The 12,515-nt window shown below is 38.2% G+C and overlaps 2 protein-coding genes across 5 annotated transcripts in view; one reads left to right on the top strand and one right to left on the bottom strand.

Moving 5' to 3' along the window:
• Positions 1-12,515, top strand: part of cmss1 (cms1 ribosomal small subunit homolog) — a 132,982-nt gene that overhangs the window by 11,791 nt on the left and 108,676 nt on the right. The gene's annotated exons all lie outside the window — the stretch shown is intronic.
• The window catches only part of filip1l (filamin A interacting protein 1-like), a 110,036-nt gene that overhangs the window by 9,079 nt on the left and 88,442 nt on the right, over positions 1-12,515 (bottom strand). Inside the window, exon 5 of the mRNA XM_088648636.1 lies at positions 2,603-5,405. Within this exon, the coding sequence (XP_088504762.1) occupies positions 2,603-5,405 (2,803 nt within the window). The remainder of the gene's footprint in view (positions 1-2,602; positions 5,406-12,515) is intronic.

Here is a 12,515-nt window from a genome sequence, read left to right as displayed (position 1 = left end):
GGCTGCACATGTATAACAATGGCTTTCTTACGAAATGACAATCTTGACAGTTATGTGGTGGAACCCCTGCTCTCCAGGATTGTGCCCCTTTTTTTAAGATGGAATTTTGTACAGGATGTAAAGCTCAGGAATTAGACTAAAGGCACAGGTTTGTCCAGGCTATCGGAGGGTCTGTAAGAAATCCAACGACTTGTGAAATTGAATTAAATCTGTGCTTTCATCCTTCGTACGCATATGTGTTTTGTGACAGACATTGCCAAATCTTAGCTGTTCACATTTGTGCAGTAGGCTGCTGAAAATGGAAAGCTTCCATGGAAATGGAAAGTGCTGGAGCTTAACACTCCTTAATTTAGTCTTTTGTACATTTTTACAGGGATGTGATCATTCACCTAGAACGGAGATCATTCCATTCAAGACATATTAGGCTCTAAATAGATCATGACCATTTATGCTTGAAAAATGCCGTCACTTACCACATGAAACACGACTAAGATGGATTTAAGTTTCCTTGTGCAACAACGGGTAGGAGGCATCTCATAATCCAGTGTCAAAACATTTAAGATTTGTATTTCATGTTATATCTAGAAACAAACCCCGAAGGATTTCTCTGTTTTAACTTGTTTCCTTTAAAGTTACTAATGGTTAATATTTGTGTTGAGGCAGCAGTTTCAAGATATGGCTGTTTATGACATTTAACTGAGCAAGTAAAAGAATTTCATTAGCTTCAGATTGTGCCTCATTGTTTGTTTTATATGTGAGTCAATGGCATTGATGTGGTGTTTTCAATGTTTAGTTTACGTGTATTCTATGTTTAATTACCCTGTTTATATAATTGCCTACACATTTCATGTTGCTGACTTGAAGCACGCTATCAGGAGCAAGCTTATAGTAAGGTTGAAAGGCTTTATTCTGTTGTTTGTTTTGTCAGGGAAACATATTTTGAATATTACTGCTATCTATAACTTAATTTGTCTTTCTTGGTTTTGACAGTTGTTTTAGCATCCCATGACAATACAGTCATAGGTCAGATTCATTGACTGTTCAATAGCAGTAAGCATGATAAACAGGGTTGTGATGATACCTGCAGAGAGTTGTGAGTTTTCACATGTGAAGGAAGACATTATGGAAATGTCAGTAATGTTTGCTGCCTTTTTATGATAGTGTATTATTAATACCTTTCTATTTATGATTTTAAAAGTTTTCTCAAGGGAGAATTTGAATACATAGACACACACCAAGGTGTACATTAGAATATTTTGTTTTGCACTTTGCACATGACCACTAGTTGACTGTAACAGAAATTCTCCTGCTTGAAGATGACTTTGCTATGTCTTATCATAGTCTTATATTGAAGGAGAATGCCTTGTTAGCTTGCTACTGACTGCTTTTTAATGTGCATAGGATTCAAGTCTGTATTTCGGCTATATGATCCTGCCTGACACATTACATTAGCCTCACCAAAGAGGTAAAAAAAACATCCCTTGAATTTAATAGGCTTTACCAGCCTTGGGGGTTAAGGCTTAAAAAAGGAACTATGCACTTTGCCCTCAATGTAATGCATTTGATATTAAACAGAAATAGACAATATTACAAAAGACAAGTACAGCAATTGTTAGAACCCCTACAAGGTATCTAAATAATGTGAATAAAAATTGGGTGTAAGATCACATTGAATATACTGTCTAGAAAAAAAAAGACTTAAGTGTTTGTGTTAAGACATCATGTTCCTCAACTACTAGACAAGGGTAGAAGTACAAATGAAAAGAGAATATTAGGATATACAGTTACAGTTGTTCAATATATTAATCCAGATATGTTGTTTCATGGTTGTAAATAATACTTGTAAGCCTCATTTGGAAAATAAATGACAATTCTGGTCCTAATTTAATAATTTAGGGGTACCTACAGTTTGTGTTTATAATTTGCTCTTGTCAGTGTCTTGTTGTGTTGATTTTTTTTGTGGGTCCAAATAGTGTGTGTCCTTGATGCTACAACAAATATTTATATGTATGTGTGCCTTCTGAAAATGATCAGATGATTTTTTTTTCTTTAAAGCAAAACTTCTTTCTGGTACTCACATAATATCTTTGTCAAAATACTCTGTGGCAACTTAATGAAATGCATACTTATAATGCATATATATTATTTTGAAGAAATAAGTATAATGGAAAAGAAGGGAAAAAAAACATAAACCAAAATTTACTTTAATTGTTAGAAAAAAGGTTCCCCTTAACAAAATGCAGGTCATGTGATATATGAATTACAACAAACTTAAAACAGTACATCTGTGAATAGAACTGGTACATATCATTCATTGTTGAGCATATACAGTAAGTGCACACGTGATTAATCACTCAAGGTAAAAAGATACATTTATTGCTAGTACTTTCATATACTTTGTTTTTTTTGTCTCCACTTATCATTCATGCACAAACATGTCCCAAGAAAACAAAACAAGTGCTTCAACGGGATTCTTGGAGGGATGGCAGGGGAGATGAAGGGAAATTAGGGTGTTATTTGCAAATACAGATGGGTGCAGGCTTGGTGGGTTGATTAATTTCTTTGAGAAAATGGGGGGGGGTCAATCATAGATATTACTTACTGTAATTTGCGAAGGCCTTGGGATGGGGGAAGTGGCAGGTGTTATCGTGATGCTACTGGTGATTTTGTTGCCGGTCTTAATAGGAGTGCCGTTCATTAATACTGAAGTTCTGTTTTCCTGCACCGAGCAAGGACTCATGGGTCTGGATGTGCTGTTAATGGCTTGAATATAGGGACTGCCTAAGTGGATGTGGATTTTGTTGTCCTCTGTGGTGATGACATTGGGGCCAGTGCTGTTTGACCTCTGCAGCTGCCAGCTGTTCTGCCTCTCTGGCGTGACACGGAAGACCGCGTGACTGCCGCTGACCTCCACAGACTCGGTGGACAGTGACCGCTCTGGAGAGCTGGTGGTGACTGCGACTATCTGGATGGGTGACATCGCCCTGTCGGGAGTTCCAGATCCAGATGAGTCTGGGGTCATGGCTCGGGAGTAGGTAGTCATGGTGAGAGGTGACATGGCTCTGTCAGGGGAGCACAGCCCATCAGAAGATGGGGAGCCTTTGGATTTTGTAGGAGGAGATAAGGAGGCATTCTGGATTATAGTAATTCTTTGCTTTGGTACACCCCCACAGTTGGGAATTACTGCAGTGCTGGTAAAAGAGTGAGCATTCTCTGAAGTTGGGCTAGTTATTTCTAGCATGGCAGTATTATGTCCGTGATCAGGTGTCACTTTGATGTGCAAAGGCTGTCCTGGGGTGTGAGTCAGTACCACATCCCCCTGCTGGACGTGGTTCCCATTTTGGCGGGTTAACACTTTACCATTTGGAGGGTGGTGGCTTTCCTTGCTTTTGGCGAAAGGCACCCTTAATTTCTTGTTGTTGTTCAAGTTGTTCACATTATTGATGAGGGAGGGGCTGCACTTGTTGATTGGCTGCTCATTGTTGTAATTGGAGTCGTCCTCAGGATCACTTTCCTCATACAGCTTTCCGTTCACAACTGCCTTTTCAAAAGGTGCTAAACTCTTATAATCAGGAGGCTTATTATCTGTTGGGTCAGTCTGCACTTCCTTTGAGGAGACCTGCAAGTCTGAAATCCTCCTCCCATTTAAACCAGGCCTAAGACTTTTACTAAAGCGGCGATACCTCTCCAGTTCCCTAGTAAGATTTTCCATTTCTCGGGCTAGTTCTTTGTTCTTGGTTTCCTGCAGCATCAATTTTCTTTGCAGTGTGACATGGTCTGTTTTTAGACGACAAATTGAGTCTTCTGTACCCATATATTCATGGATCTTTTCCTTCAGAGCTTCTACTTCTCTGGTTAAATGGCTGGACTTGGCCTCTTCCTCCTTCAGGCGTTTGTAGAGAATATGCTCCTGATTAGACTCTTCTTTTTCTGCCAGCTGATATCTAGAAAGCTCCTTTTTGGAGGCCTCAAGCTCTGCCATTAGGACCTTTGCTCGTTCTTGTTCATTGGAGTACCTCCTTTCCAGAGATTCAAACTCGCCCTCAGTCTTCAATAAGTCATCTTCCACCACCTTCATGTCCTTTAGCTTTCTCCTCAGCCTCTCTACTTCTTGTGTTAGATCCTTTATTTTGTTGTCTTCTTGTTGAAAATGAGTTACACCAGCGAGCTTAATGTGTTCTTGTTTAGCTGCTTTGTTCCTTAAGAATTCGTTCTCCACAGCTTCCAGTGATTGCAACCTTTTTTTCATCATGTTAACTTTGGACTGCAGATCGTTTCCTTTCTCTTCCTCTGCTTTCAGTTTGATCTTGAGTTCATCTCTTTCCTTGGTTGCACTGTACATGTTTTCTTCAAGCTCAGCCTTGGACTTCAGGGCTTTCTTGCTCTCCTCAATTAGCTTTTCAGTTACAGATGTTACCTTATCCTGCTCAGCTTGCAGTTTGTCAGTAGTAATATGCAGTTTCTCTTCTGTCAGCTTAAGTTTTTCGGCCATGGTTTTCCTTTCATCTACCAGCATGACTGTCAGTGTCTTCAGTTTAGTGAGGTCTTCTTTCAGTGTAATTTCTGTTTTCTCCAGCTGGCTCTCAATTGCCTCCAACTCTCTGATTCTCACCTTAAGTGAATCTAATTCGTTCGTGAGCTGCTTGCTCACACTCTTCTCTTTCTCCAGATTGCATTTTAGTGAGCAACATTCCTGCTTGCCCTTGCTAAAAGCATCTTCCAGCTTCTCCAGCTCCATAATTCTGCGGTTTAATTTGTCCACCTCAGCTTTCAAGCTCCGACTTTGGATAGCCTCCTTTTCCAGCTTTTTGTTCAGGTCCCGGCACTGATCCTCCATTTTTATGAGTTCCTCATCTTTCCCTTCCATCTCCAGCACTCGCTTCCTTAACTCCTCGACCTCGGTCATCAGGCTGGAGTTCCCGCACTCCCCGCGGTTGATCTTATCCCTTAGGTCCTGCAGTTCTTCCTCCGTTTTGCGGAGCGTCTTGTTAGTGTCCTCTAGATCATCTATCTGCCTGCTTAGGGTGGCGAGTTTCTGTCGGAGCTGTCGGTTCTGTGCCTCCTCGTTGGTCAGCTTGGCAGTCATGGCCTCCTGCTGCTGATGGAAACGACAGGCCTGATCACGCAGCTCAGCTTCCAGCTGAAAGGCTTTTTGTTCTCCTTCTTGTGCCCTGGCCTCAGCAGAGCTGAGCTTCTCTTGAGCTTGAGCCGAACTTGCTGTAAGTTCCTGGACCTTGTTGCTTTGCTGGGTGAGCTGCTCGGTCAAGCGCTGCTGCTCATCCACCACTAACAGCGCAAACGATTTCAGCTTTGTAAGCTCTTCTTTCAGGCTGTTCACTTTCTTGTTGCTCTCTTTTTCCCTTCGATCCTGGTAGTCCTTTTCCTGGTCGATCAGAAGCTTGAGTCTGAGAGGGAAAGCCAAAAAAACAAGAATAGGTTTGTTAGCTGGGACACAAGAATGATTTGTAAATTAGATGAAGACACCTCATTTAATGAGTACATTATATGCTGAATATATAGAAAGGTTTCTGCAAGTTTATAAGTTGCATTATTTATGAGAAATGTCTTAAAAAAGAAGAGAAATCTGACTAAACAATGCAATTATACCCATATGTTTAAAATATTAGATATGGTTTCCTTTTTAGGTAAAGGACATGCATCAAAAAGTAATTCTGGGAATGTATGACTCAAAACAATCACAAATCTACTTACATTTAGAATAATCATTTAGTCATCAGAAGTGTAGTCATGACTTGTGAAACAAGATTTCTATAACCAAAGTACACGCAAAAAGTAAACAAAATCTATTACTTTTGAAGCTTGCATTCACTGTTATGCTTAGTTGATCCTACTAGTTCCTTTGCTTTTGATGCTTACAGTATGTTTGCTGTATTTTATTTTGTTATATATTTGTCCTGTAATAGATAAAAGCACAGCTGAATAGCATGTCAATAAATACTCCTGTTTCCCTGACAGGAACTTATGAGATTGCTTCAAGTTGTTTCTGACATTAATAACTTTCATGATTCAGGTCATATTTTATAGCACAAATGTGGATAGAAAACTTGGAATAACCTGTTCAAATTTTATTTCTATTTCTTTAGGTGTACTTGGTAATAGTATAGCTATCAGGATTTTGTGGTGTCAATATTACCACAGTATTGCACTCATGCTTTAATTTTCTCGTTTTTTTGTGTGGTGGCGTTCATACTTGGGTGTTTAAATTGGGACAATTTGGACATCTTATGAAAATATTTAGTAGACTGTTGCTGCTTAGAAAAAGTGTAACCAGGTCAAGAGGCAGTTCAGGGTTAAATCTGGCTTTGCTCTGTGATGGGGAAAGACAATCAGACAATTCAGATTTACACAAACAGGAACACAATAAAATCTTTTTCAAGTTATGTTTTATTAACTGTTCAGAAAAAAGCCCCATCAAGCTAGGATTTCTCAAGCGAAATAAAGATCCTGCCTGGTTATCATCTTGGTCAGGATAATGCTCTGGAAGACCACAGGCAATGTGTCCTACATTTAACTTGACATTCATCCTCTTCCAAACAATTTTGCTGTGTTATTAATATTTTTATTTCAGAAAGTTGCACTATTATTTACACTTATTTGATTTTAGTTCTGTTGTTTTATGTTTTGCCAATAACATTTTTGATCCTAGTATTTCCTCTTCACAGCAACTTAATAAGAAGACTTTGGTTTGGTTCTTCATGTCACTGTCTTCGTGTACAACCAGATGTAGAAGATTTTTATCAAGCTGTTAGAGAAACTGAGTATTAACTTTCTATATTTCCATATTCTTACATATATAGGAATAAATTATGAGTGTAAATATATTAATCTTATATCATTCTTTATTAGACATTGTGTACAACATATTCTTTTGCTATCTGTTGAAAGTGCTTCCCTTTTATCTTTTACCCCTTTCTGTTTTCAGACATGGCTGAAGTCCTCTTTGTTTTTGCTTTCGGTTAAGGTATTGGGTTGACTTGTGGTACTGACTTGATAATTTTCAAATTAAGAAAAATCAAGAGAGAGCTCATCCAAAACTCTGCTGAAATAGGTCTTATTCGTTGAGTAAAAAAGAATACATTTGGTCTCCATGCAACAGAGCAAGTCTTAAATGTTTAGCCCTGAAAGTAATGTATTTATCTATTTACAGTATCTGCAGACTCAAAATGTAGTTATCATTTTCAAGTATGGCCTGTAAAACGATAGTTCTGGACCGTGTAAAGAGAAGGAAGAATGAATGGAGTTTTTTGAACTGACTAGTAACAGAAGTGCTGGAATATGACTCAACTGTGTATGACCAACATGTTCGTCAGCCTTGGAAATGTGATGTAGCAGCTGGGCTTTACTCATCCTCCAAGTTAAAGAGTGATTTTGACATCCGGTAAGATACAGTTATCTTGTTTAGGAAAAAAAAATGTGGGCGTAGATGTTCTATTTTACACTCTTTGTTAGGCAAAAAACATGACGCCATTGCTAAAGCGTTCACCCAGTTGAAATTCACCTGTGCAAGAAATATTGGTTTTGGCGATTGCTGTGGAGCACAGTCTACTTACTGATTGAGAGTTTTTTAGTATGTAGTTAAATTTGATTATTAAGGCCCTTGAGGGAAATGAAGAAAAATGTTGGTAAGGATACAAAATGATGGTATTTTACCAACTGAGAATGCTTGATGATGAAATTACTGACTTGATCTTGTAGCACTATAACAATGTAGATATTTTCAAGTTAGGCAATAATCGGGGGTAATTCATAGTTCATGAAACTGTATATTTTTAGGATACTATGCTTAACATATATATGTAATTTGACATGTTGCAGTTTCCATGAGATCTTGATTTGAATACTGTGATCTTATTCCTCACCAGGGCCATGGGCCACACCAGTGGACCCCATGTGTTTCATGCTTCTTGCACACTTCTTCTTTCTGACTGCCAGAAAGTCCATGAGCTGTGACAGCCTTGTTGTTACAAAAGAGTGAACGCACAACGCACAACTCTTCCCACATCGCAGCTTCCTTCAGGTGTGTGACGCCGCCAGATCTGTTGTATTCTTGCTCGTTCTTTCTACTCTTGCTCTGAGGAACAGACGTCTCGGGCAGCTGCCCTCTCGAACCTCGCAGTGATACGGTATTCATGCGCGAGAACGGGATTGGGATTTGTGGGTTTCACCTGACAGCAGAGGGGTTGGCTCGTCGCTGCCGTGAAAAGCTGCATTTCTCAGACACGGAAATTCCTTTCCCTTCATCTGCCGCTGACCAGATTTGGCGAGGGCAGGCTGTGTCTTTGTGGAGAACCACATTATGCTTTTAGCGGGGATTAAAAGTACAAAAAAAAAAGATTTGAGTGGATGCGTACTGTTAGCCAGTTCAATTTCTTGTTTTTTTTTGTTTTCTCTTATTTATAATCCTGCTGTTTAGTACTGTTGCCATGCACCAGAGCTCCCTGCAGCTGACAGTTTTTGGATTTCTGAGACTTATGTTTATGTGGTGAGCCACATGAAATACACATCATGCTCTTATGTATAACCCTGCTCTTTGTAAAATATGTGGGGTAGAATTTTCCATGTCCTTCCTACAAGTCATGGCCTGCCACTTTCACTATACATCTTCGTTTTTATTTACATACAGATGCATAAAGATTCATGCTTGAATTTCTTTCTTGGTTGTGAATTCCCATGTAATCATGTTTTTTCACCTTTATTATGAATCAAGCTTAAGATCTAGGAATAATTAGCATTATTCCCGTTTCCAGGATATTTTGGACATCACAGACAAATGGATCACTGACAGACCTAACATTTGAAAAGTCACACTGGGTAGTCCTACATATTTAAACTCTCAAAGAGAGCTCGGTTCAAAAATCTTGAAGTTAGTTCCATTGCTCTATGTCAAGTCCTACGTTTTTGGAAAGCCTGGTTTCTGGGATCTTGATATCTTCTTTAAATCCTATTCATACTCTTTTCCTGCCACATTAATGCAACTGTACTTACATTCTTTATCATTGGTAAAATAGTAGAGTACTGTTGTCTGTATTTAAAATATGTTTGATCTTGGCTTTCAAAGTAATGTCACTGTTAAGCTAGTTGTTCAGTATTTTTGGACAACACATTGATAACCATAAACCTCTGTAGTTACTCCAATTTTGTTAAAATAGACATCAGAATACTTCCATGTTGCAGCCTTCATTATTGCTGTCTTGAGGGAATATTTGCTGGGACAAGCATCGAATGAGCCACTGTGCATGTCCACACTGCCTGGTAGCAGTGTTAAAGTCATCGTAAAGCTTTCCAGTTTGCAATGCTGTATGATGTCATGGAAGAAGCACTTGTTTTCTGACCATTGTAAAATCTTAGTAAATCATAAACATATAATTACATGGTAAGACTTGTACGCAAGTGGTTGAATTATGGCTGTGTTAGTTATAAGTTAGTAAGCATTGTTGGTAAATGCTTTGATGCTCAATACATAGAATAGGGAAATTACATATTTTGTCTGGTTAAAGTATAAGCAATACATGTCTTGTTGCTAAATCTACTCTATCTACTCTATAAATCTAATCTATTTTGAAAAAAAGATTTTTATTGAAGCTGAAGTTTAAATCTGTCACAGTTCTAAAAATTACCTGTTATAATTTAGTTACATTGGTGAATTGTGTACACATATCTTTCAAAATACAACTTATATTGGTGCATACAAACCGTTATTATTAATCAAATACAATGGAAAGTTGTTTTTTACATAGATGTAAACTTAAATGACAAATTCTTAATCCTCTGTTAGTGTACTAGGAATTTGTCTTGATACGGGCCTGCACACCATTTTTCAAAAGTAAATCCTGAACTTGTAGTATTAATGTTTTTATACAAATGAGTTGTATTGGTATACTGTAAGTCTGGGAGGAAAGTGTTGCAAACCTTTAATGTCACATCCTTTAGGCATTCACTTGTTACAGTGAACAAAAACGTCTAATGTGTGGTACACACCTGACTGCCCACCACACATGAAATAAATTCCAGCGTAGTATTTTAAACACAAAAGCTTTGAGATACCATACCTAAACACTGCTAGAATTAAGACAGGAATCTGTGTTCCACAGTAGTAGATGCAGTTTTATGTGATGCAGAATGCAGAAGAAAAATAGCTTTGTCTTGGCCACTTGGCATATGACAGATGGTTTTGTGAAATGATGTAGGTGGCAATAATTTCCGAGATGATCTAACATACGTTAACGTATGTTAAATCAAATAAAAAAAAAGAAATAAATCATTGCATTAAAGTATTAACTAATTCCCGATTCTTGTTTTTCGGGTATGTTTTTTGCATTTCATAATGTGATTGTTCTCTAAAAGGGTCCTTTTGTGAGGTGAGCCCAGTAAGTTTGTACTTTTCTGTGAACATGTTCATAATCATGTAAGTGCACTGTTTTTTAATAAAAGGAGAGAAGACCTGTGTCATTCTCTCAGTGCACATTGAGAGCCCTCACTGAAACAGCTGTGTGCTGTTTGATGTGAAAGGAGACATGGTTTCCTCTAGCCTTGTTTTAGTGGGCTTTCCTTCTAGGAATACTCCAATTCGTCAATTCCTGCAGCTCTGCCCTGCGCTGTGCTTGGTTCTTATATTTTTACACTGTGGCCAATAATGTGTTTCCCATGGCTCTGTAGGAAAAAGACTTATCAGAACAGTGCACTGAAGCTGGGTTCTGTTGAGTGTTTTCTTAATATGAGCTAATATGGTAAACTGATTTATCTTCACTGCTCCCCTCCTTGGGTATTCCTGCAAATAACTACCAACAAAATCAAGACAAAATGACCGGGTATTCAACTAATAATATTTGTAGTATTTTTCCTTTTTTTACTTATGTCTTTTATTTGTACAGACTGTTTTTTCATTGCTGAACTAAATGTATTTTGTTAAATTAATTGAATTAGGTTTTTATTGCTAACTTTAGATCAAAATCAAGGCTGTGATTATTCTGCTCAAAACATGATGGTGGTTTTGTCCTGATTAGCAAATATGCTTTGTATTGCATATGGAAAACAGAAATCCTGCTGTAATTGATAACCTCATCATTCTCGTTACTGATGTGTTATGTCGAAGGAACCTTATTTTACCTGAAAATGTTTAACTTAATTTGCAAAAATATAATCAAAAGGAATGCAAAGTATTGTATCTGCACTTGCCAAGTGAAATTATTGCTGTTTCTTATTCTAGTATGTTCAGGAAGTGCTTACATATTTGTCTCCATTAAGTAGTAACAGACTTGCATAGGATGATTTTTTTCCTTGGCATTGTCTAGGTAAAATATGTTCAATTGTTTTGGTCAGTGTAGATTTTAAACATTTGTGTATCTGTAACTTGTCAGCTTTCCTGAAGAGTTAAATAGTTGGCTAATCCTGTTTCTGAATACGTTGTATATGTCTAACTAAAGCCCCCCCTATCTTCATGCTGAGAAACAAGGAGAACTAATGCATTGGTCTTAAAACTATTTTTTTTTAGGTATTTTCACTGCTAATAATTGGATGGTCTCACCCAGTTTTAATAGTCAGGCCTTTTCCACAGATGCACACTGCTCAAGAAACCAAACAAGAAAGAAATGCCATTCGGAACAGTGGTTCACCTTGGCACGCATTAAAACTAAGGAAGACCGGAGTTGTGTTCTAGACTTATTTTGTTTGTAGTGGCCTACAAGCCTGGATTGTGCTGGCTGGGAAGAAGAGCTTTTATCTCCTGTCTATAGGGATTTGCAGCTGGCTGTGCTGGAAGAGCTGTTATAACTTGTAATTGTGTAAATGCAGTTTATTCTACAGATGTCGCACTGGCATGAAATGATCCGCTAATTAAGGGTTCCTTCTTCCCTCCCCCCGATTATATTTAAAGGAATTCCCCTTGTTCCAGCTGCAATTATAGACTGGCTACATAAACAGAGCCGTTCTCCACACCCACAATTTCCATATATACTTAAGAAGAGTCTATTATGTCAGAAAATCAGGGCGGTTACCATTTGTGCACTGTGTAATTCATACAGAAAGGGCTTAAATATATGAAGTTGGTGATTTGCTTAAAAGGAGTCTTGGGAGGGGATTTAATATAAACTTCCCAACATTTGTCCCATTACATTAAGTGGCAGATTCACTGTATCGCTGTAATTTCGATTTTATGGAGACCTGCAGCTTGTTTTAAAGTAGCACATTGTTTTCAACTGCGTGGAAGCTTGTGCCTGTTGACTTAGAAGTATGATTTTTATGAAGGAGATGCAGAAAGATGGCTTGTATTCCACACAATGATACAGATAGAGGCTCTTTCCACGCTAGAAGGTAAAGAAAAGAAACACAATGTTTTGGATGTGGAGCCTTCTTCAGGTATGAGCATCTTTTAAAAAAAGTATATCATAAGCCCTGTAGCCATACAGATATCCTGTTTGACTCCAGCCAGTTCCACTTGCGCAAGCTGGGTACTTTCCCCACTAGTTACATGGAAATACCACAGGCATGAACAGCAT

The sequence above is a fragment of the Lepisosteus platostomus genome, chromosome 2 (assembly GCF_059453375.1).
Source record: "Lepisosteus platostomus isolate fLepPlt1 chromosome 2, fLepPlt1.hap1, whole genome shotgun sequence".
In the NCBI taxonomy this organism is placed as follows: Eukaryota; Metazoa; Chordata; class Actinopteri; order Semionotiformes; family Lepisosteidae; genus Lepisosteus; species Lepisosteus platostomus.
This window is presented reverse-complemented; position numbering and strand designations above follow the sequence as displayed.